General features: G+C 39.8%; 1 protein-coding gene and 1 non-coding gene across 2 annotated transcripts; both read right to left on the reverse strand.

Annotated features, from left to right (window-relative positions):
* Positions 1-17,507: 17,507 nt before the first annotated feature.
* On the reverse strand, positions 17,508-18,284 carry LOC104667003 (nucleophosmin-like). Its single transcript, XM_030933166.1, has 2 exons — positions 17,757-18,284; positions 17,508-17,669 (listed from the first exon to the last, which is right to left on the reverse strand). The coding sequence occupies exons 1-2, from the start codon at positions 18,282-18,284 to the stop codon at positions 17,508-17,510; spliced, it is 690 nt and encodes a 229-aa protein (XP_030789026.1).
* Positions 18,285-20,481: 2,197 nt separating this feature from the next.
* Positions 20,482-20,553, reverse strand: TRNAC-GCA. The gene has a single exon. It is a non-coding gene; the product is annotated as a tRNA-Cys (tRNA).
* Between the last annotated feature and the right edge of the window lie 5,777 nt (positions 20,554-26,330).

Genomic DNA, 26,330 nt, shown 5'->3' on the forward strand with positions numbered 1-26,330 from the left:
CCTCTCTGTGTGTCCGTCTCTGCCTCTTCTTCTCTTCTTATAAGAATATCAGCAATATTGGATTAAGGTCCACCCTAATGACCTCTTCTTAATTTGATTACATTTGCAAAGACCCTATTTCCAAATAAGATCACACTCACGAGTATGTAATGTGAGGAGAAGACAGGACTTCAACACATCCATTACAGGGACACAATTCAACCCATAACAAATGGTACTCCCCGAACATTCACATCCACCATGAAGTTCAGAATACTACATTTGTAAAATTCACACATAATGTTGCATGTAACTGAGGGTCTCACTCTGTCATCTAGGCTGGAATGCAGTAGTGTGATCATAGCTCACTGCAGCCTCTAATTCCTGGGCTCAAGAAATTCTACCACTTCAGCCTCCCAAGTAGTTGGAACTACAGGCATGCACCACCACACCTGGCTAATTTATTATTGTTGTTTTTCTGTAGAGATGGGATGGTCTCTCACTCTTGACCTCAAGCAATCCTCTTGCTTCAGCCTCCAAAAGTGCTGGGATTACAGGTGTGAGTTACAATGCCCTGCCTCCTCTCAAGGTTTTATGCTTTCCTAAGTAGAGCATTTCCCATATTTTGTTAGAGTTATTTCTAGATGTTTGAAATTTTTATGGTATAATAAATGTTATCTTTTTTTTTTTTTTTTTTTTTTTTTTTTGAGACAGAGTCTCGCTCTGTCGCCCAAGCTGGAGTACAGTGGCCAGATCTCAGCTCACTGCAAGCTCCACCTCCCGGGTTCCCGCCATTCTCCTGCCTCAGCCTCCCGTGTAGCTGGCACTACAGGCACCCGCCACCTCACCCGGCTAGTTTTTTGTATTTTTTTTTAGTAGAGATGGGGTTTCACCGTGTTAGCCAGGATGGTCTCGATCTCCTGACCTCGTGATCCGCCCGTCTTGGCCTCCCAAAGTGCTGGGATTACAGGCTTGAGCCACTGCACCCAGCCAATAAATGTTATCTTCTATACAATTTAAATGTCTCACTGTGGCTGAAATATAGAAATATAATTGAGAGGTTTGTTCTCAATTTTTATTATTGTGGTTAAAAAAACCTGTATCATTTACCCTCTTAACCATTTTTAAGTGTATGATTCAGTGGTATTAAAAACATTCATGGCCCGGCACAGTGGCTCACACTTGTAATCCCAGCACTTTGGGAGGCCGAGGCGGACAGATCACCTGAGGTCAGGAGTTTGAGACCAGCCTGGCTAACATAGTGAAACCCCGTTTCTACTAAAAATACAAAAAAGTAGCCAGGCATGGTGGTGCGTGCCTGTAATCCCAGCAACTCAGGAGGCTGAGGCAGGAGAATCGCTTGAACCCAGGAGGTAGAGGTTGCAGTAAGCCAAGATCACGCCATCGTACTACAGCTTGGGCAACAAGAGCGAAACTCCATCTCAAAAAAGATATATATATATAATACTATTGTACAACCATCACCACCATCCATCTCCAGAACTCCTTTCATCTTGTAAAACTGAAACACTATACCCATTAAATAATAACTCCCCATTCTCCCCTGCCCCCAGCCCCTGGCAACCACTATTTTACTTTCCATCTCTATGGTTTTGACGACTCTAAGTATCTCATGTATGTAGAGTAACACAGTATTTGTCTTTTTGTGATTGGTTTATTCCACTCACCATAAAGTCCTCAAGGTTCATCCATGTTGTGGCATATGTCAGAATTTCCCTTTCTTGTAAGGCTGAATAGTATTCCATTGTATGGACAGACCATATTTTGCTTATCCATTCATCCTCCAATGGACACTTGGGTTGCTTCCATGTTTCAACTATGGTGAACAATGCTGCTATGAACACAGGGGTGCAAATATCTCTTCACGACCTTGCTTTCAACCCTTTTGGGGTATATATCCAGAAGTGGAATGGCTGGATCATATGACAATTCTATCTTTGATTTTTTTAGGAAACACCATACTGTTTTCCACAGCAGCTGTGCCCTTTTACATTCCACCAACAGTGCACAAGGGTTCCATGTTCTCCACATCCTTGTCAATACTTGTTATTTTCTGTTTCTATGATAGTAGCAGTCCTACTGGGTATAAGGTGGTATCTCATTGTAGTTTTGACTTGCATTTCCGTAAAGAATAGTGATGTTGAGCATCGTTTCATGTGATTTTTAGCCACTTGTATACCATCTTTGGAGAAATGTCTATTCAACTCTTTTGCCCATTTTTTCAAGTTGTTTGTTTTTGGAGTTGTTGAGTTTTAAGAGTTCTCTGTATAGTCTGGATATTAATCCAGTATCAGATACAGTTGTCCCTTTGTATCTGCAGGGTTTTGTTCCAGGAACACCCATAGATCCCAAAATCTGTGGCCGCTCATGTCCCTTTGATAAAATGACATAGCATTTGCATATAACCTATGTACATTCTTCTGCAATGTTTTTTTTTTTTTTTTTTTTTTTTTTTTTTTTTTTTTTTTGAGATGGAGTCTCACTCTGTCACCCAGGCTAGAGAGCAGTGGCGCTATCTTGGCTCCCTGCAACATTTGCCTCCCAGGTTCAAGCTATTCTCCTGCCTTAGCCTCCCAAGTAACTGGGATTACAGGCATGTGCCACCATGCCTGGCTAGTTTTTGTATTTTTAGTAGAAATGGGGTTTCACCATGTTGGCCAGGATGGTCTCTAACTCCACCCACCTCAAGTGATCCACCCACCTCAGCCTCCCAAAGTGCTGGGATTACAGGCGTGAGCCACTGCACCCGGCTGTCCTCCTGCATATTTTAAATCATCTCTAGATTACTTTAAAACCTAATACAATGTCTACACATCACTTCATTTGTATGGGTTCAATGTAGTACTCAGTGAGTGACAAATTCAAGTTTCGCTTTTTGAAATTTGTGAATTTTTTTTCCAAATATTCTCGACCTGTGTTTGGTTGAATCATAGATGTGGAACCCACAAATGTGGAAGGCTAACTGTATATGATTTGCAAGTATTTTCTCCCATTCTCTGGGTTGCCTTTTCACTCCGTTGATATTATCTTTTGATGCACACAGTTTTTTAATTTTAATGAAGCCCAATTTGCCTACTTTGTCTTTTGCTGCACTCGTCTTTAATGTCATATCTAAGAAAGGATTGTCAAATCTAATTCTGTGAAGATTTTGCCTTATATTTCTTCTAAAACTTTTATAGCTTAATGGCCAGGCACGGTGGTTCACGCCTGCAATCCCTGCACTTTGGGAGGCCAAGGTGGGCAGATCACTTGAGGTCAGGAGTTTGAGACCAGCCTGGCCAACATGATGAAACCATGTCTCTACTAAAAATACAAAAATTAGCTGGGCATGGTGGCACATACCTGTAATCTCAGCTACTTGGGAGGCTGAGGCAGGAGAATTGCTTTAACCCAGGAGGCAGAGATTGCAGTGAGCCAAGGTCACAGCACTGCACCCCAGACTGGGCAACAGAGCAAGACTCCATCTCAGAAAAATAAATAAATGAAAGTTTTATAGTTTAGGTCTTAAATTTAGGCTTTTGCTAATTTTGAATTAATTTTTTATATTGTGTTAAGTCAGGGTACAATTTTATTCTTTTCCATATGGATAGCTAATTCCCAGCAACATTTGTTGAAAAGACTGTCTTATCCCACATTGAATGGTCTTGGCACCCTTGTCAAAAAATCAGCTGATCATATACACAAAGATTTATTTTGGAGCACTCTATTCTATTCCACTGACTATATGTCTAGCTTCATATCGATAACACACTGTTTTGGTTGCTGTAGCTTTGTAATAAGCTTTGAAATCAGGAAGCGTAAGTATTTCACCTTTGTTCTTCTTTTTCAAGATTTGTTTTGACAATTTAGGGTCCCTTGAGACTCATATGAATTTTAGGAATTTTATTTTTTCTATTTCTGCCAAATAATTATTGGATACCAATAGGGATTGCATTAAATCCCTATCAATGCAATCCCTGTTCATAGCTCACTACAGCTTGGAACTCCTAAATTGAGCAAAAGCCTAGATTGCTTTGGATAGTGATATGGTCTGGCTGTGTCCCCACCCAAATCTCATCTTAAATTGTAATCCAAATTGTAATCCCCAAGTGTTGGGGTAAGGACTTCATGGGAGGTAATTGAATCATTGGGGCGGTTTCTCCCATGCTATTCTCATGATATTTGAGTAAGTTCTTATGAGATCTGATGATTTTATAAGGGACTTCTTCCTTCGTTCATCTTTCATAGTTCTCTCTCCTGCTGCCATATGGAGAAGGACGTGTTTGCTTCCCCCTCCACCATAATTGTAAGGTTCTTGAGGCCTCTCCAACCATGGGGAACTGTGAGTCAACTGTGAGTCAAACCTCTTTCCTTTATTACCCATTCTTGGATATTTCTTCATAGCAGCATGAGAACAGACTAATACAGTAAATTGATACCACAGAGAGTGGGGTGCTGCTATAAGGATACTCAAAAATGTGGAAGGAACTTTGGAACTAGGTAACAGGCAGAGGTTGGAACAGTTTGGGGGGCTTGGAAGAAGACAGAAAAATGTCTTCCTGTTCCTTCCTTCTCTAGGAACTTCCTAGAGACTTATTGAATGGCTTTGACTAAAATGCTCATAATAATATGAATAATGAAGTCCAGGCTGAGGTGGTCTCAGATGGAGATGAGGAACTTTTTCGGGAACTGGAGTAAAAGTGACTCTTCCTATGTTTTAGCAAAGAAATTGGCAGCATTTTGCCCCAGTCCCAAAGATCTGTGGAACTTTAAACTTGAGAGAGACGATTTAGGGTATCTGGCAGAAGAAATTTCTAAGCGGCAAAGCATTCAAGAGGAAGCACAGCATAAAAGGTTGGAAAATTTGTAGCCTGGTGATGCAATAGAAAAGAAACTCCCATTTTCTGGGGAGAATTCAAGTTGGCTGCAGAAATTTGCATAAGTAATAAGGAGCCAAATGTTAATTAACAAGACAGTGGGGAAAATGCCTCCAGAGAATGTCAGAAAGCTTTACAACAGCACCTCCTATCACAGGCTTAGAGCCCTAGGAGAGGAAAATGGTTTCATGGGCCAGGCCCAGGGTCCCTCTGCTTTATGCAGCCTTGGGACATGGTCCCCTGAGTCCCAGCTGCTTCAGCTCTAGCCATGGCTAAAAGGGGCCAACGTACAGTCTAGACCATTGCTTCAGGGGGTGCAAGCCCCAAGGCTTGATGGCTTACATGTGGGTGTTGGGCCTACAGGTACACAGAAGTCAAGAATTAAGGTTTTGGAGCCTCCATTTGGATTTCAGAGGATGTATGGAAACTCCTGGATATCCAGGCAGAAGTTTGCTGCAGGAGTGGAGCTCTCATGGAGAATCTCTGCTAGAACAGTGCAGAAGGAAAATATGGGGTCAGAGCCCCCACACAGAGTCCCCACTGGGGCACTGCCCAGTGAAGCTCCTAGAAGAGGGTCACCATCCTCCAGACCCCAGAATGGTAGATTCACTGACAGCTTGGACCGTGCACCTGGAAAAGTCACAGACACTCAATGCCAGCCCATGAAAGCAGCCAGGAGGGGGACCACACCCTGCAAAGCCACAGAGGCAGAGTTGCTTAAGGCCATAGGAGCCCACCTCTTGCATCAACATGCCCTGTAGTCCCTTTGTTTTGACCAATTTATCCCAATTGGCACAGTGTATTTACCTAATGCTTGTACTCCATTGTTTCTATGAAGTAACTAACTTGCTTTTAATTTTACAGGATCATAGGCAGAAGGAACTTGTCTTGTCTCAGATAAGACTACAGACTTGGACTTTTGAGTTAATGGTGAAATGAGCTAAGACTTTGGGAAACTGTTGAGAGGGCATAATTGTGTTTTGAAATGTAATAAAGATGAAATTTGGGAGGGGCCGGGTGGAATTATATGGCCTAGTTCTGTGTCCCCACCTAAATCTCATCTTGAATTGTAATCCAAATTGTAATCCAGTGTTGGGGGAAGGACCTTGTACAAGGTAATTGAATCAAAGAGGTGCTTTCTCCCACGCTATTCTCAGGATAGTAAGTTCTCACGAGATCTGATGGTTTTATAAGAAACTTCCCTCTTCACTAGGCTCTCATACTTCTCTCTCCTGCCACCATGTGAAGAAAGATATGTTTGCTTCCCCTTCTGCCATAATTGTAAGTTTCCTCAGCCCTCCCCAGCCATGCAGAACTGTGAGTCAATTAAACCTCTTTCCTTTATAAATTACCTAGTCTTGGATATTTCTTCATAGCAGTGTGAGAACAGACTAATACAGGTAGTATTGTCATCTTAACTATATCAAGTATTCCAATCCATGAACATGGGATGAGATTCCATTTATTTGTCTTCTTTAATTTATTTCAGCAATGTTTTGTAGTTTTCATTGTACAGGTATTTTGCTTTCTTGGTTAATTCCTAAATATTTTACCATTTTTGATGCTATTATAAATTGAGTTATTTTCATAATTTCCTTTTCAGATTGTTAATTGTTAGAAATGCAACTGATTATTGTGTGTTGACTTTGTATGCTGCTACTTTGATGAACTCATTTATTCGTTTTAACAGTTCTGTGGGATATTTGGGATTTTCTATGTGTAAGATTATATTACCTGTGAACAGAGATCATTTTACTTCTTCTATTTCAATTTGAATGTCTGGTTTTTTTTCTTGCCTAATTTATCTGGCTAGAACTTCCAGTACTATGTTGAATAGAAGTGGTGAAAGTCAGCCTCTTTGCCTTGTTTCTTATCTTACAGAAAAATATTTCAGTTTTTCACCATTGAGTATGACATTTGCTATAGTTTTTCACATGTGGTTTTTCACATATGACTTTTATCATGTTGAGGTAGTTTCTTTCTATTCCTAGTTTCTCAAGTGTTTTTATCGTAAAAGAGTGTTGAATTTTGTCAAATATTGTTTCTGCATCAATTTAGATGATCATGTGGGTTTTTTCCCTTCATTCTGTTAGTATAGTGTATTATATTGATCAGCTTTCATATGTTGAACCACTGTTGCATCCCACAAATAAATTCCACTTACTTATGGAGTATAAACCTTTTAATAAGCCACTTAATTTTGTTTGCTACTATTTTATCAAAGATTTTTGCATAAATGTTGATATGTTCTTGTGGTAGTGAATAAGTCTCACAAGTTCTGATGCAGTTTTATAAGGGGAAACCCCTTGCACTTGGCTCTCATTCTCTCTCACCTGTCACCATGTAAGATGTGACTTCTGCCTTCTGCCATGATTGTGAGGCCTCCCCAGTCATGTGGAACTGTGAGTCCATTAAACCTCTTTTCCCTATAAATTACCCAGTCTCAGGTATGTCTTTACCAGCAGTGTGAAAACAAAGTAATACAAATGTGCACAAGATATATTGGTCTGCAGTTTTCTTTCCTTGTAGTGTCCTTATCTGGCTTTGGTATTGCAGTAACACTGAGCTCATAAAATATTTTAGAAGGTATCACCTCCTCTTCAATTTTTTTTGGAAAAGTTTAAAAAGGGCTGGTGTTAATTCATCTTTAAATATTTAGTAGAATTCACCAGTGAAGCTATCAGGTTCAAGGCTTTTCTATTTTGGGAGAGTTTTGATCACTGATTAAATATCCTTACTAGTCATGGGTCTATATAGATTTTCTAATTTTTTGTGATTTAGTCTTAATAAGTTATGTGTTTTTAGAAATTTGTCCATTTTATCTTGGTTATTCAGTGTCTTGGCATACAATTTTCATAATACAAAGTGTTGGGAGCAGGCCCCCCAAAATCTGGCCATAAACTGGCCCCAAAACTGGCCATAAACAAAATCTCTGCAGCACTGTCACATGTTCATAATGGCCCTAATGCCCAAGCTGGAAGGTTGTGGGTTTACAGGAATGAGGGCAAGGAACACCTGGCCCACCCAGGGCTGAAAACCGCTTAAAGGCATTCTTAAGCCACAAACAATAGCATGAGCAATCTGTGCCTTAAGAACATGCTCCTGCTGCTAGCCCAACCTATTCCTTTAATTCGGCCCATCTCTTCGTTTCCCATAAGGGGTACTTTTAGTTAATTTAATATCTGTAGAAACAATGCTAATGACTGATTTGCTGTTAATAAATATGTGGGTAAATCTCTGTTCGGGGCTCTCAGCTCTGAAGGCTATGAGACCCCTCATTTCCCACTTCACACCTCCATATTTCTAAGTGTGTGTCTTTAATTCCTCTAGCTCCACTGGGTTAGGGTCTCCCTGACCGAGCTGGTCTTGGCAAGAAAGGATTGTAAAATATAATCCTTTTTATTTCTGTAAAACTGGTGGTAACATCCCCACTTTCATTTCTTATTTTAGTAATTTGAACCTTCTCTCTCTTTTTGTTAGTCCACCTAGCTAAAGGTTTGTCGATTTTGTTGATTTTTTCAAAGAACCAACTTTTGGTTTTATTGATTTTCTATTCTCTATTTTGTTTCATATTTTTTTATTCTCTATTTCATTTATTTCTGCTCTAATCTTTATTACTTTCTTCTTCTAGTTTGAGGGTTAACATGTTCTTCAATTTCTAGTTCCTTAAGTTGTAAAGCTAGGTTATTAATTTGAAATTTTTCATGTTTTGTAATGTAAGTATTTATAGCTATAAATTTTTCCCTTATCATTGCTTTCACTGTGTTCCATAAGTTTTGGTATGTTGTGTTTTCACATTCACTGTCTCTAAGTATTTCTGATTTTCTTTGTGATTTGTTCTTCGATTGATTAAGAGTGTGTTGTTTAATTTCCACAATTTTGTGAATTTTCCAGTTTTACGTCTGTTATTTATATTCATCCTGTTGTGATTCAAGAATAGATTTTGTATGACATATATCTTTTTAAATCTATTGAGACTTAATATGTGGCCTAACATATGATCTATCCTGGGAAATGTTCCATGTGCACTTGAGGAAAATGTGTCTGCTGTTGTTGAGTAGTGTTCTGTATGTATCTACTACATATAATTAGTTTATTGTGTTGTTTAAGTCTTCTATTTCCTTACTTATTGTCGGTCTGATTGTTCTATTTCTTATTGTGAGTAGAATGCTGAAGTCTTTATTATTTGAGTACTTTCTGCTTCTTCCTTCAATTATGTTGTTTTGATTCTTGCTCCATGTGTTATTAGGTACATAAATGTTTATAATTGTTACATATTCTTGTTGTATTGAACTTTTTTTTAAAGAGAGATTGGGGTCTCACTCTGTTGCCCAGGCTGAAGTACAGTAGTGCAATTATAGCTCACTGCAGCCTCAAACTCCTGGGCTCAAGCAGTCCTCCCACCTCAGCTTCCCAAGTAGCTAGGACTATAGACACATGCCATCATGCCCAGCTAATTTTTTACTTTTTGTACAGATTGTCACTATGTTGCTCAGATTGGTCTCAACTTCCTGACCTCAAGCAATCCTCCTACCTTGGCCTACAAAAGTGTTGGAATTACATGCATGAACCACCACACCTGGTCTAAGCTTTTTATTAATATATAATGTCCTGGATCTGCTGGGGGGCATACCCAAGATGGCCGAACAGGAACAGCTCCAGCCTCCAGCTGCCAGCATGAGCGACACAGAAGATGGGTGATGTCTGCATTTTCAACTGAGGTACTGGGTTCATCTCACTGGGGTATGTCGGACAGTCGATACTGGTCAGTGGGTGCAGCCCAACCAGTGAGAGCTGAAGCAGGGTGAGGCATCACCTCACCTGGGAAGCGCAAGGGGGAAGGGAATTCCTTTTCCTAGCCAAGGGAAACTGAGACACACAACACCTGGAAAATCGGGTAACTCCCACCCTAATACTGTGCTTTACCAAGGGTCTTAGCAAACGGCACACCAGGAGATTATACCCCACGCCTGGCCCGGAGGGTCCCACGCCCATGGAGCCTCCCTCATTGCTAGGACAGCAGTCTGAGATCTAACTGCGACACAGCAGCAGAGGCTGGGGGAGGGGTGCTTGCCATTGCTGAGGCTTAAGTATGTAAACAAAGCCACTGGGAAGCTCAAACGGGGTGGGGCCCACTGCAGCTCAAGGAGGCCTGCCTGCCTCTGTAGACTCCACCTCTGGGGACAGGGCATAGCTAAACAAGAAGCAGCAGAAACCTCTGCAGATGTAAATGTCCCTGTCTGACAGCTTTGAAGAGAGCAGTAGTTCTCCCAGCATGGAGGTTGAGATTTGAGAATGGACAGACTGCCTGCTCAAGTGGGTCCCTGACCCCTGAGTAGCCTAACTGGGAGACATCCCCCACTAGGTGCAGACTGACACCTCACACGGCTGGGTATACCTCTGAGACAAAGCTTCCAGAGCAAGAATCAGACAGCAACACTTGCTGTTCAGCAATATTCTATCTTCTGCAGCCTCTGCTACTGATACCCAGGCAAACAGCATCTGGAGTGGACCTCAAGCAAACTCCAACAGACCTACAGTTGACGGTCCTGACTATTAGAAGGAAAACTAACAAACAGAAAGGACACCCACACCAAAACCCCATCAGTACGTCAGCATCATCAAAGACCAAAGTCAGATAAAAACCACAAAGATGGGGAAAAAGCAGTGCAGAAAATCTGGAAATTCAAAAAATCAGAGCACATCTCCCCCTCCAAAGGAATGCAACTCATCACCTGCAATGGAACAAAGTTGGACACAGAATGACTTTGACAAGTTGAGAGAAGAAGCCTTCAGTCGATCAAACTTCTCAGAGCTAAAGGAGGAACTACATACCCAGTACAAGAAACCAAAAACCTTGAAAAAAGAATGGAAGAATTGATAACTAGAATAACCAATGCAGAGAAGTCCATAAACAAACAGATAGAGATGAAAACCAGGACACAAGAACTACGTGACAAATGCACAAGCTTCAGTAACTGACTCAGTCAACTGGAAGAAAGAGTATCAGTGATTGAAGATCAAATGAATGAAATGAAGTGAGAAGAGAAGTTTAGAGAAAATAAAGAGTAAAAAGAAATGAACAAAGCCTCCAAGAAATATGGTATTATGTGAAAAGACCAAATCTACATCTGATTGGTGTGCCTGAAAGTGACGGGGAGAATGGAACCAAGTTGGAAAACACTCTGCAGGATATTATCCAGGAGAACTTCCCCAACCTAGCAAGGCAGGCCAACATTCAAATTCAGGAAATACAGAGAACACCACAAAGATACTCCTCAATAAGAGCAACTCCAAGACACATAATTGTCAAATTCACCAAAGTTGAAATGAAGGAAAAAATGTTAAAGGCAGCCAGAGAGAAAAGTCAGGTTATCCACAAAGGGAAGCCCATCAGACTAACAGCAGATCTCTTGGCAGAAACTCTTCAAGCCAGAAGAGAGTGGGGGCCAATATTCAACATTCTTAAAGAAAAGAATTTTCAACCCAGAATTTCATATCCAGCCAAACTAAGTTTCATAAGTGAAGGAAAAATAAAATCCTTTACACATAAGCAAATGCTTATAGATTTTGTCACCACCAGGCCTGCCCTACAAGAGCTCCTAAAGGAAGCACTAAACATGGAAAGGAACAACTGGTACCAGCCATTGCAAAAACATGCCAAAATGTAAAGACCATCGATGCTAGGAAGAAACTGCATCAACTAATGAGTAAAATAACCAGCTATTATCATAATGACAGGACCAAGTTCAAACATAACAATATTAACCCTAAATGTAAATGGACTAAATGGTCCAATTAAAAGACACAGACTGGCAAACTGGATAAAGAGTCAAGACCCATCAGTTTGCTGTATTCAGGAGACCCATCTCACATGCAGAGACACACATAGGCTCAAAATAAAGGGATGGAGGAAGATCTACCAAGCAAATGGAAAACAAAAAAAGGCAGGGGTTGCAATTCTAGTCTCTGATAAAACAGACTTTAAACCAACAAAGATCAAAAGAGACAAAGAAGGACATTACATAATGGTTAAAGGGATCAATTCAACAAGAAGAGCTAGCTATCCTAAATATATATGCACCCAATACAGGAGCACCCAGATTCATAAAGCAAGTCCTTAGAGACCTACAAAGAGACTTAGACTCCCATACAACAATAATGAGAGACTTTAACACCCCACTGTCAACATTAGACAGATCAACAAGACAGAAAGTTAACAAGGATATCCAGGAATTGAACTCAACTCTGCACCAAGCAGACCTAATAGACATCTACAGAACGCTCCACCCCAAATCAACAGAATATACATTATTCTCAGCACCACATCGCACTTATTCCAAAATTGACCACATAGTTTGAAGTAAAGCACTCCTCAGCAAATGTAAAAGAACAGATACTATAACAAACTGTCTCTCAGACCACAGTGCAATCAAACTAGAACTCAGGACTAAGAAACTCAATCAAAACCACTCAACTACATGGAAACTGAACAACCTGCTCCTGAATGACTACTGGGTACACAATGAAATGAAGGCAGAAATAAAGATGTTCTTTGAAACCAATGAGAACAAAGATACAACATACCAGAATCTCTGGGACACATTTAAAGCAGTGTGTAGAGGGAAATTTATAGCACTAAATGCCCACAAGAGAAAGCAGGAAAGATCTAAAATTGACACTCTAACATCACAATTAAAAGAACTAGAGAAGCAAGAGCAAACACATTCAAAAGCTAGTAGAAGGCAGGAAATAACTAAGATCAGAGAAGAACTGAAGGAGATAGAGACACAAAAATCCCTTCAAAAAATCAGTGAATCCAGGAGCTGGTTTTTTGAAACAATCAACAACATTGATAGACCACTAGCAAGACTAATAAAGAAGAAAAGAGAGAAGAATCAAATAGATGCAACAAAAAAATGATAAAGGGGATGTCACCACCAACCCCACAGAAATACAAACTAGCATCAGAGAATACTATAAACACCTCTACGCAAATAAACTAGAAAATCTAGAAGAAATGGATAAATTCCTGGACACATACACTCTCCCAAGACTAAACCAGGAAGAAGTTGAATCCCTGAATAGACCAATAGCAGGCTCTGAAATTGAGGCAATAATTAATAGCCTACTAACCAAAAAAAGTCCAGGACCAGATGGATTCACAGCCGAATTTTACCAGAGGTACAAGGAGGAGCTGGTACCATTCCTTCTGAAACTATTCCAATCAATAGAAAAAGAGGGAATCCTCCCTAACTCATTTTATGAGGCCAACATTATCCTGATACCGAAGCCTGGCAGAAACACACACACAAAAAAGAGAATTTTAGACCAATATCCCTGATGAACATCAGTGCAAAAATCCTCAATAAAATACTGGCAAACCAAATCCAGCAGCGCATCAGAAAGCTTATCCAGCATGATCAAGTGGGTTTCATCCCTGGAATGCAAGGCTGGTTCAACATACACAAATCAATAAACATAATCCAGCATATAAACAGAACCAAAAACAAAAACCACATAATTATCTCAATAGATGCAGAAAAGGCCTTTGACAAAATTCAACAGCCCTTCATGCTAAAAACTCTCAATAAATTCGGTATTGATAGAATGTATCTCAAAATAATAAGAGCTGTTTATGACAAACCCACAGCCAATATCATACTGAATGGGCAAAAACTGGAAACATCCCTTTGAAAACTGGCACAAGACAGGGATGTCCTCTCTCACCACTCCTATTCAACATAGTGTTGGAAGTTCTGGCTAGGGCAATCAAGCAATAGAAAGAAATAAGGGGTATTCAATTAGGAAAAGAAGAAGTCAAATTGTCCCTGTTTGCAGATGACACGATTGTATATTTAGAAAACCCCATTGTCTCAATCCAAAACCTCCTTAAGCTGATAAGCAACTTCAGCAAAGTCGCAGGATACAAAATTAATGTGCAAAATTCACAAGCATTCTTATACACCAATAGCAGACAAACACAGAGCCAAATCATGAATGAACTCCCATTCACAATAGCTTCAAAGAGAATAAAATACCTAGGAATCCAACTTACAAGGGATGTGAAGGACCTCTTCAAGGAGAACTACAAACCACTGCTCAGTGAAATCAAAGAGGACACAAAGAAATGGAAGAACATACCATGCTCATGGATAGGAAGAATCAATATTGTGAAAATGGCCATACTGCCCAAGGTAACTTATAGATTCAATGCCATCCCCATTAATGACTTTCTTCACAGACTTAGAAAGAACTGCTTTAAAGTTCACATGGAACCAAAAAAGAGCCCGCATTGCCAAGACAATCCTAAGTCTAAAGAACAAAGCTGGAGGCATCATGCTGCCTGACTTCAAACTATACTACAAGGCTACAGTAACCAAAACAGCATGGTACTGGGACCAAAACAAAGATATAGACCAATGGAACAGAACAGAGTCCTCAGAAATAATACCACACATCTACAGCCATCTAATCTTTGATAAACCTGACAAAAACAAGAAATGGGGAAAAGATTCCCTAGTTAATAAATGGTGCTGGGAAAATTGGCTAGCCATAAGTAGAAAGCTGAAACTGGATCCTTTCCTTACTCCTTATATGAAAATCAACTCAAGATGGATTAGACACTTAAATGTTAGTCCTAAAACCATAAAAACCCTAGAAGAAAACCTAGGTAATACCATTCAGGACATAGGCATGGGCAAGGACTTCATGTCTAAAACACCAAAAGCAATGGCAACAAAAGCCAAAATTGACAAATGGGATCTAATTAAACTAAAGAGCTTCTGCACAGCAAAAGAAACGACCATCAGAGTAAACAGGCAACCTACAGAATGGGAGAAAATTTTTGCAATCTACTCATCTGACAAAGGGCTAATATCTAGAACCTACAAAGAACTCAGACAAATTTACAAGAAAAAAACAAACAGCCCCATCAAAAAGTGGGCAAAGGATATGAACAGACACTTCTCAAAAGAAGAAATTTATACAGCCAACAGACACATGAAAAAATGCTCATCATCATTCGCCATCAGAGAAATGCAAATCAAAACCACAGTGAGATACCATCTCACACCAGTTAGAATGGCAATCATTAAAAAGTCAGGAAACAACAGGTGCTGGAAAGGATGTGGAGAAATAGGAACACTTTTACACTGTTGGTGGGACTGTAAACGAGTTCGACCTTTGTGGAAAACAGTGTGGCGATTCCCCAAGGATCTAGAACTATAAATACCATTTGACCCAGCCATCCCATTACTGGGAATATACCCAAAGGATTATAAGTCATGCTGCTATAAAAACACATGCACACATGTTTATTGCGGCACTGTTCACAACAGCAAAGACTTGGAATCAACCCAAATGTCCATCAGTGACAGACTGGATTAAGAAAATGTGGCACATATACACCATGGAATACTATGCAGACATGAAAAAGAATGAGTTCGTGTCCTTTGTAGGGACATGGATGCAGCTGGAAACCATCATTCTCAGCAAACTATTGCAAGAACAGAAAACCAAACACCGCATGTTCTCACTCATAGGTGGGAACTGAACAATGAGATCACTTGGACACAGGAAGGGGAACATCACACACCGGGGCCTCCTGTGGGGAGGGGCGGGGGGAAGGATAGCATTAGGAGATATACAAAATGTAAATGATGAGTTAATAGGTACAGCACACCAACATGGCACATGTATACATATGTAACAAATCTCCACATTGTGCACATGTACCCTAGAACTTAAAGTATAATTTAAATATATATATATATATATAATGTCCTTTTTTGTGCCTTGTAATCTTTTTAGATTTAATGTCTATTTTTTCTGGTATTAGTCTTGTGACCCCCTCTCTCTTTTGATTACTATTTGTATGGAATATCTTTTTGCATCCTTTCACTTTCAATCTATTTGTATCTTTAGGTCTAAAGTGAGTCCTTTATAGACAGCATATAGCTGGATCATGTTTTTGTGTCCACTCTTGCAATCTCTACCTTTTGATTAGAGAGTTTAATCCATTTACATTTAAAGTAATTACTGATAAAAAGAAAACTACTTCTGTCATTTTGCTATTCATCTTCTGCATGCCTTATAGCAGTTTTATCCCTCATTTCTGCATTATTGTTTTCCTTTCTGTAGTGAAATGTTTACATTTCTTTCATATATATATATGTTGCTTTCAAGATTCTCTTTGTCTTGGGATGTTGAAAGTTGATTATAATGTGTCTCAGTGTGGGTCTTTTTAGTTTATCTTACTTGGAATTCATTGAGCTTCTTAGATATATATATATATATATATATATATATATATATATATATATGTATATATATGGGTTTTTTAATATGTACATATTATATAGCTATTTTCTTTGTGGCTTTCATGGGGATTACATTTAATATTATAACAGTACAACACTCCAATTTGAATTCATGCCAATTTAACTTCAGTAACATACAAAAACTCTGGTTTGTTAACAGCTCCATCACTACCCCTTTCAGTTGCTGATGTCACAAAATCACATCTTTATATATCATATGCCCAAAAACATGAACTAATAATTCTCTTAAGTGCATTAGTCTCTTACATTATGTAAAAAAAAAAAAAAAGTGGAGTTACAACTGTTGTTGCTATAACACTAACTTTAACAATTGCCCATGTATTTACCTTTACTGAGATCTTTATTTTTTCATATGGCTTCATGTTACTGTCTAATGTTTGTATAAGGTGAGAGATTAGGATCCAGTTTCATTCTTCTACATGTGGCTTGACGATTTTTTCACACCATTTTTTGAATAGGGTGTCCTTTTCCCTCAGTGTGGGTCTTTTTAGTTCATCTTACTTGGAATTCATTGAGCTACTTAGTTTGTTTGTTTGTTTTGTTTTGTTTTTGTTTTTTGAGACAGGGTTTTGTTCTGTCACTCAGGCTGGAGTGCAGTGGCATGAGCTCAGCTCACTTTTTTGTTTTTATTAAATTACTGAGTATTCACATGTGTATTTTTTGTCTCCCCACCATTTCCATGTCTAACCACCACTACTATTATGTCCTATCATAACATTCCATACATATTTAAAACCAAACAAAGGGTGGAGTTCCATCTTTAAAAACTAAACAGGGCCGGGCGCGGTGGCTCAAGCCTGTAATCCCAGCACTTTGGGAGGCCGAGAGGGGCGGATCACGAGGTCAGGAGATCGAGACCATCCTGGCTAACATGGTGAAACCCCGTCTCTACTAAAAATACAAAAAACTAGCCGGGCGACGTGGCGGGCGCCTGTAGTCCCAGCTACTCGGGAGGCTGAGGCAGGAGAATGGCGTGAACCTGGGAGGCGGAGCTTGCAGTGAGCTGAGATCTGGTCACTGCACTCCAGCCTGGGTGGCAGAGCGAGACTCCGTCTCAAAAAAAAAAAAAAAAAAAAAAAAAAAAAAAAACTAAACAGGCATTTTGGACAACACATTCTTGGCAATGGAACCTGGACAACATTTACCAAACACGGTAGGGAAAGTTCTCACTCTGCATTATAAAAAAGCCAGATATCAACTGTTACAGAAATGAAATGAGATGAAAACTTTTTAATAAATCGTTTAAACTATTTTCTTAAAGAGACTTCCTCTACTGCCAGAGATCTTGAATAACCTCCTGGTCAGTCATCTAGAAGCAATTGTTCACATAACTGATGAGCTTGGCTTCCACTTTGGGAATAGAACTACCTTTTTCTATACTTGCTTGCATTTTTGCTTTAATGTCTTCTACAGAACTAGGTCCTTTTGGTGTTTCAGGAGATTTTTGCTGTTTTTTGAAGGATTCTTGTCCATTTGATCTTGGTGTTGATGGTGGTTTTGAGTCTTTTCCATTCTGATTTGACTTTTGTGCATTTTTGACTGGAGTATCTCATATAGATTTCTTCACTGGTGCTTTTTCTTCAGTTTCCTCATCATAAAAATCATCACCATCATCATCTTCATCAGCAACAAGTTTTACTTTTTTCTGTGGAAGCTTGCTACCACCTCCAGGGGCAGACTGCTTTCCAGATATACTTAAGAGTTTCACATCCTCCTTCTCTTTATCTTCTGACTCTGCATTTTCCTCCACAGCTACTAAGTGGTGTCCACTAATATGCACTGGCCCTGAACCACACTTCAACTGTAAGACCACTGGTGGTGTTATTTCAAAGCCCCCAAGGGAAACCATTGACTGCACAGACATTTTCAAAGTTGCCAGTGTCACTGTAATTGGACTGCCTTCATAATTCATTGCCTCTGCTTCAACAGTGTCCAATTCATCCATTGCTCCAGCCCCTAAATTGATTGCTCTTAAAGATAACTGGTGCTCATTTTCAATATTATCCACCTTAAAGTGATAATCTTTGTTGGCCTTTAGTTCACAACTGAAAAGATAGTTCTGGGGCCTCAGGGGCCTCATCTCCATGTCCACGAATCTTCCATTAGGTGGTGGCACGCACTTAGGTGGGAGAGAAGGCGGATGGAGATAAACAACCACTGCTCAAGAGAATAGCTGCACAGGACGGAACCACACCAGGGCGATCTCAGCTCACTTTAACCTCTACCTCTTGGTTTCAAGCAATTCTCATGCCTCAGCCTCCTGAGTAGTTGGGATTACACGCACGTGCCACCATGCCCGCCTAATTTTTTTTTTTTTTTTTTTTTTTTTTTTTTTTTTTTTTTTTTTAGTAGAGATGAGATTGCACCAGGTTGACCAGGCTGGTCTCAAACTCCTGACCTCAAGTGATCCACCCACCTCAGCCTTCCAAAGTGCTGGGATTACATACATAAGCCACTGTGCCCAGCTGAGCTTCTTAGATTTTTATATTCATGTATTTCATCAATGTTGGGTAGTTTTCAACTATTATTTCTTCAAATATTCTCTCTCCCCCATTTTCTCTCCCTTCCTCTTCTGGGATTCTCACAATGCATATGTTGGTCCACTTGTGGCATCCCACGGGTCCTTTAGGCTCTGTTCACTTTTCTTCAGTCTTTTTTCTTTCTGTTCCTCTATATTAATTACTTTATCTTCTGTGTTTGCCAACTTTTGTCTTACCATGTTTTACGATGGATAGTTTTTCCTCTCAGTGTTTTAGTTCACTGATTTTCTCATTGGCTTAATCTATTTATTAAGAAGAGCATAGACCTATTCATTGAGTTTTTAATTTTAGTTATTGTATTTTTAGACATAAAATTTATATTTTGTCTTTTCAAATCTCCTGAGTTACTTTTCATGCTTTAAATTTCCTATTGAAATTTTCAAGGTTGGCTTTTATCTCCTTGAACACAATAAGCATTGTTATTTTATAGAGTTTCTGGTAGTTCTAATATCCAAAGTCCTTTTGTTTAGTTCTGTGGTCTGTTATTTTTATTGATTCTCATTCATAGCTTTTTGCTTCCCTGTGTATATGGTGATCTTTGACTGTATGCTAAAATTTTATTTGTAGAACTAATCTAAGGCCAGGGACAATAATATCTTCCTTTATTTGCTTTTTCCAAGTAAATAAATTATATTAAGGTGTCCTGAGCAATCAGACACCTTAATATAATTTCGAGGTTTGAGTTTTCCTGAGCCATTCAAAAGTTAAAAAGCCTAGCCACAAATTCTTACAGTGACTGAATTTCTTTACATTTACTCTTATCCCTTGAGCTCCTAGTCAGAAGCCAGAGTTGGTGTCATCAATGTCTATACTCTAGTTGGGCCCAGAATTCTGACTTCTATCTCCCTAGTTTTGAGAGGCTCCCAAAAGCTCCACTCAGGTTCTCAGCTGCCTCTTCTGAACTGAGAAATACACTCAGGGCCAAAGCAGCTTTTAGTATGGAAATTTAAATTTCTGCTTCCCTTCCTTCCCAAATCTACATCTGGTATTTCCTATATTAGTTATTTGATACTTTTAATGAGATGGTTTTCATATTTTCTGAATTTTTATTTGTCCTCATATAAAAGATTATTTCAAATTTCTTTGTTCATCAAGGAAAGTAGAGAATCCTCTGAAGATTTGTTACAGCCATTTATGTCTTAAATATTTTATCTGAATTTTTAAGTTTAATATAAAGTAGGGTCTACTTCTAGGTATTCTCATCAAGGAAATACTAACCCAGGGTAAGAAATAAGAAGTGTTAGGAGAGAAGAAGGGAGAATTAGGTGGCCAGAGTCTGTGGTAGAGGTAGCACCCTCAAGAAATTCGCAGACAGAGAAAAGAGACAACTTTTGACAGGGTTTTCAGATCGTTATAGTTGCCTCTGGGAAGTAGGAAGCTGCATATATTTCCTTCATACTTCACAGAAAGTAGTAGCAAGATCAAAGAGAGAGTCTGTGCTTTCTTTCTGGAGATTACAGTGAGGTTGAGGAAATGAGATACTGAGAAAGAGTGAGATCCACATATAGACCATGAGGGGCAAGAGACCCAGAAGTGGGGCTTGTCTGGGCTAACTTGGTCAGGCTCTTCAATCAAATGTGACCCTAGCAGTTATTATATTATCTGGGTGATGACCTGGGGAGGATTCTTAGACCTTGTCCTGATCCAGACACTAAATTTTATCATGAAATAAAGCACACTAATGGTCACATGTGGGGAGAAGGGGCAGAAATCCCGGCACTACTTCAGTCATTAAAAATTAGTAGGGGGCACCTGGATTTGAACCAGGGACCTCTTGATCTGCAGTCAAATGCTCTACCCCTGAGCTATACCCCCAGGCCTGGCTTGGTGTCTTAATTTCACCTTTACAACTGTGCAGCTGATGGCTGTTTCTGGATTCACAGTCACATTCCTGAGGGGTGTGGGGAGCCTGCCCATGAAAGCCAGGCTCTCACTGCCATCACTTACTCCCTGGTCTACCTGTGAACACCTACTGACCATATTTCATGTGCCAGGCATATCCTTACCTCTGCCACCCCTATTCCATCTGCCGTGCAGTGGGCAGTCACTGGCTGTCCCAGTTTAACAGAAGCCTGGTTTCCCTCCTGCCTTCCTGCACTAGGGTGCTGAGGAGCGGAGAAGTCTCTGCATAGATAGACTAGCGGGTCTGAAATGAGACCTGGCCACAACCTTAAACCCTGAGACACAAGATGACCTATTGTCCCCCTTTCTACTGCATGAGTCAGATTGTGGGGTTGATCCCCCACAATAGGCTAAATATTGTGGAGAAGTAAGGTGAACAGCTTCAGAATCCCTTTCAAGAAGAAAATTGATTGGGGTGCTGGGGAAACACTGTGGTCAGTAGCTGTGAGCCATGCAGAGTATGGAGGCTGGGTTTCAAAACTCATTTCAGAGGGCGGGTGGCTCTGCATGGGCAACAAGAATAGGGAGACAGCAGGGGTGGGAGCTTCCTCCCACCCGAACAGCTGGGTCCTGCATGGGGGGCAGAGCCAAGGGAGACCCCACCACCACTGGTAGACAAGCCAAAAAAGGCTTTAACTCACCTATCAACCCTTCCCAATGCCTCACCCCATCCATCTTCTCTCCCATAGCTACAGTCTCCAATGAAGTCCACGAAGCTCACAAGGACTTTGGGTAAGTAGTGAATTTGTCCAGAAATACTGCGGAGGGTCCCCAACACCCATGGGCTGCTGGTACCAAGTTTGCCTGTCTCTCTGAAGTAATTTCATATTTACCATGCTTTTTTGTTTTCTCAAGGCCACTTCAACATGCCAGAATTGACCGTAGCCTCCCTCTGTTGGCCCAAGGTCGTGATATTTTCAACCAGCCAGCTCTGCTGAAGGAGCTGAAACTGGCCCCTTAGCTGAGTGTCCTGGGCCCCAACCCCTGCCTAGATGGAACCTCTCCCTCAACAGCCTTGCATGGGTACATTTCCCCTGTCAGTGAGGCCACTGGCTGACTCCTCCTCACACCTGAACCTGCAGCTCTCACTCTCCACTATGTCATCTCTTCCCACCCCTTATAACACTGAGTGGAGACTTATTGGAGTAACTCTGCCAGGAAATGTGCCTAAGGGCATGAAGTAGCCAAAGGACTATGCCTCAGGCTCTATGGGACAGGAGCAGGGAAGGAGCTAACATCAGCCCAGGCTGGGAAGACAAGGAAAGGTCACTTTTGTTAAAGACCTTGTACCTTGATACATTTTGACTCACTACTACATTAAGTTTGGACACTTAGGTTATTTCCAATTCTTTACTATTTGGAGGATAGTAAATGAATTTGTTATGATGAACAATGAATTTGTCAAAGGGTCTTGCTATTGATGCTCTGCCACGTCTCTGTTCAGCAGTGGCCAGATGTGTGCTGAGAAGTAAGGCAGGAACTAGAACAATTTACTTGAGTCCTACCAGATAATATCTGCACATCATCACACTTGGCCCTGGACTTAGAGGATCTTTACCATTCAAAGAAGAGAGTGCAAGCCTGTTGGAGCTGCATATGCAGGACTGCAAAAACATGAGAGGCCAAGTAAACAGGGAGAGAGAATTGCCCCTGGCACTGGCAAAATATTAACAAATATAGGCCATTAATAAGCTCAGTGAAGGCTGTTTCCATGGATCAGGTGAAAGGAAAACTGGACTGGAATGGGAGCAAGGATGTGAGGTCGGTGAGAACACTTGATTGATTTGAGTGGTTTTTCAGGAAAACAATAGCACAAAAACTGAGCAGGAACTGGAAGGTCACGGAATCAAGAGAAACTTTTAAAAGATGAATGACAGTAATGCATGTTATATGCTTCTGATAATAATACCATAGAGAGGGAGCAAATGATACAGGAGAGTGAAGACATCATCATGGTGTGGTCCTTAAGGAAGCAAGGGGTGGAATTTAATTCACAAGTAATAGGTTGGCCTTGGGTAAGAATGGGAACCCTTCCTCATAACAGAGGGAAAGGCAAATTATATGAATACAGATGGAGACTGTTTGGTTGGAATTGACAGAAGAAAGATGGAAGTGATTCTCATCTTATTGCCTTTATTTTCTGATTATTCAAGGTATTTGTCAACTTAAGTAACAGAAAGTGAGACTTTGTAAAAGGAAATGATGTTTATTTGGGAGTAAGTATTGCAATGGGAATACGTGTGCCATAGTAAACTATTTGCATATTTGGGGAGGTAAAGGAAGACAAAGGTTATTAAAGGAAAAGTGAGGATTATATCATTGTTTTGAGATAATTCTTGGCTACAAGGATAAATAACAAAAGCAGCACCAGTGCAAGACTGGACAGGCAGTAACTGAACATATGTCCCTGTAGAAGCATTTTTGTATGTGTAAGTTTGCAATGGCCTTTGTGCAAAGTTATGGGTTTTGCAGAGTCTTTTGTGATGGTTCTTGTTATCAGGCATTCTTGCATAAGAACCCTCCCTTTTGCTGGGCATGGTGGTTCACACCTGTAATCCCAGCACTTTGGAAGGACAAGCCAAGAGGATCACTTAAGCCCAGGAGTTCAAGACTGGGCTGTGCAATATAGTGAGGCCTTGTCTCTAGAAAATATTTTTAAAATTAACTGGATGTGGTGGCATGTGCCTGCAGTTCCAGCTACTTGGAAAGCTAAGGCAAGAGGATTGCTTGAGCCAGGGAGACACAGGTTGCAGTGAGCCAAAATTGTACCACTGCACTCCAGACTGGGCAACAGAGCCATAAAATCTCAAAATTTTTAAAAAAGAACCCTCCCGAGTGGCATGGACCCGGGAGGCAGAGCTTGCAGTGAGCTGAGATCCGGCCACTGCACTCCAGCCTGGGCGACAGAGTGAGACTCCATCTCAAAAAAAAAAAGAACCCTCCCTTCCTTTTTATGGCCTTCTCCAGCTCTATTTGTCAGTGTTTATTTATTTATGTATTTATTTAGAGATGGAGTCTCACTCTGTCACCTAGACTGGAGTACAGTGGTGTGATCTCGGCTCACTGCGACCTCCACTTCCTGGGTTTAAGAGATTCTCCTGCCTCAGCTTCCCGAGTAGCTGGGACTACAGGCATGTGCCACCACACATGGCTAATTTTTTGTATTTTTAGTAGAGATGGGGTTTCTCTGTGTTAGCCAGGATGGTCTTGATCTTCTGACCTCATGATCTGCCCACCTCGGCCTCCCAAAGTGCTGGAATTACAGGTGTGAGCCATCGCACCTGGCCTGTCAGAGTTTTTGATACAAGTATCTCCATTTTGATTCTGACAACTTCCACCTTTCCCCTTTTTGATCAAGATCTTTCTCTAAAAGCATTGCTGACCAAATCACTCCGTAGTTAGGATTTTGTTCCTTGGTGCTGAGATGGACCTGTTCCAAATTGCTGCTCTGATCCCATTTTGGAGGGAAATGATTGGCCACAGTGGTGTGAGCCACTGTGCCTGGCCTAAAGATTTTTATTTAGTTAATTGATATTAAAATTATTAGAAGTCCATATTTAAGTGTACTTGTTAGCGTCTCCTCCATGAATCTGATTCCAAATGCTTTTAGAGAACAATCAAAACAATAACTGTGGATGACAAAAACTTAAAATAATCATGTTTAAAAATCTGATATAAGTTCATTATCATCAGCAACTGACACAGAAATTTGGTTATTTTTGTGGCATACAACATAACCCAAATTATGTCTAGTGACATTGTATCTTTAGAAGTTTAACACAATTTTGGAACATTCAGGTCAATAACATATGACAAATGTGGTTGGGTGTGGTGACTCACACCTGTAACCCCAGCACTTTGGGAGGCCGAGGTGGGTGAATTAACTGAGGTCAGGAGTTTGAGACCAGCCTGGCCAACACAGTGAAACCCTGTCTCCAAAAAAAGTACAAAAATCAGCCAAGTGTGACGACACACACCTGTAATCCCATCTACTCGGGAGGCTGAGGCAGGAGAATACCTTGAATCCAGGAGGCAGAGGTTGCAGTGAGCTGAGATCACACCACTGCACTCCAGCCTGGGCAACAGAGTAAGACTCCATCTCAAAATATAAAAATTAAAATAACATATCACAAATGTGACTGAAAAAAATCTAGCATCACTTATCATCTGGCAATGCATCCCATATAATTTGCCAAACTAGTCTAATCATTTACTATCTCTGTAAAATGAGAGATACATCTTTTGACGCTCTCCTGGGGCTCAACTGGAAAAATCACAAAGCAAATTCCAGGTCAGAAAGACTTAATTTAGAATTTTTACACTGGGGAAGCCTGTCAAAGATGCCAAAAGTTTTTAAACACCTGATTAAAACAGGACCACAGGTCACTGTGAAATAATAGTCATTCATTTAACCATAGTGATAGTTAAAAAAATTCAAAAGCAATACAGAAAGTTACATGGATTTTTTTGTAGCCTTAAAGCTTTCAAAGCTCAGTTTTCCTAAGTAATCAAAAACCTAATAAAGACAACATAGAAAATCATCTTGATAAAAGGTAAAATCTTTGTTTCTTAGAACAGTTACCAAAAAGATAAGACAAACATCCTGCAATGTGATTGCTTATTCTTACAGGAAGCTCACTTATATAACATGGAAGTTGAACCTGATGAAAAAGTTCTTTAAACTTAAAAAGACACAGAAAGATTGTGTGTCCAAGGTTATGAGTGTACAACACATTATAGAGGAATGTAAACAAAAAACTAGTACCCTGAGCAGCAGAATGCATGGCTCTTGGTAAAAGCATAGGAAGTTCCTGGTTACATGGAACAATTCAGAAACATCAAGAAATCAAGTTATATTAAACAAAAACATTTGTCTTCTAGACCTTCAAGATAAGCATTTCAGTGTCAGGCCATACCAGCATGATGGTAATAAAATTACCATTCTAAATGATGAAGACAACATTTTCAACTGAAACTAGGGAAATTAAATACATCTCAGGATGAAATGTGACATAAATAGAAAGTGTAAAACAGGAAGAGTCTGCAGTTTAGAATATGTCTGTTAAACATTTCATAATTAAAATCAAAACTTCTTGTAATTTTACTTCAAGAAAACCTTGTTCTAACATAAGATACCACATTTTTAGTTTTGTATTAGCATATTTTTAACATAAAACCTCAATGTTTAGAAATAATTTTAATAATTGCCTTCTAATTATAGCCTACTTGATCACACACAAAAAAGTTCTTTCATAAATGCATCCTTCATAAATCTTTCACAACTTGCACAGACCTTCCATGACATGCTTAGACTTTCTGCTTTGTCCTATACTTTTTCTTTCCCAAATAAGAAGTCATTTTACTTTAGGCCAAAAATGTACCACACAAGATTATTTCTGATATAAAATTATTATCTTTTCTTTTTAACCTTCCTTACCAAAAATACAGCTCCATACCTATTAGTTTCTTCATATCTCTCTTCTACTTACTGGTTACTTTCTATATTGTTTCTGTTTCATTCCTAAACACATATTTTGAAACAGCCTTTAAATAATCTCTGAATTAGACAAAATTACTGGTTTTTCTCAATAAAGAACACATTTTTAAAACCTTTCTTCTAATTTTTCTCATCAAAACACGATTTTTGTGCATTTTATAGACAGAATCATATATATTAATTAGTATTTTTT

The sequence above is a fragment of the Rhinopithecus roxellana genome, chromosome 6, assembly GCF_007565055.1.
Source record: "Rhinopithecus roxellana isolate Shanxi Qingling chromosome 6, ASM756505v1, whole genome shotgun sequence".
Classification (NCBI taxonomy): domain Eukaryota; kingdom Metazoa; phylum Chordata; class Mammalia; order Primates; family Cercopithecidae; genus Rhinopithecus; species Rhinopithecus roxellana.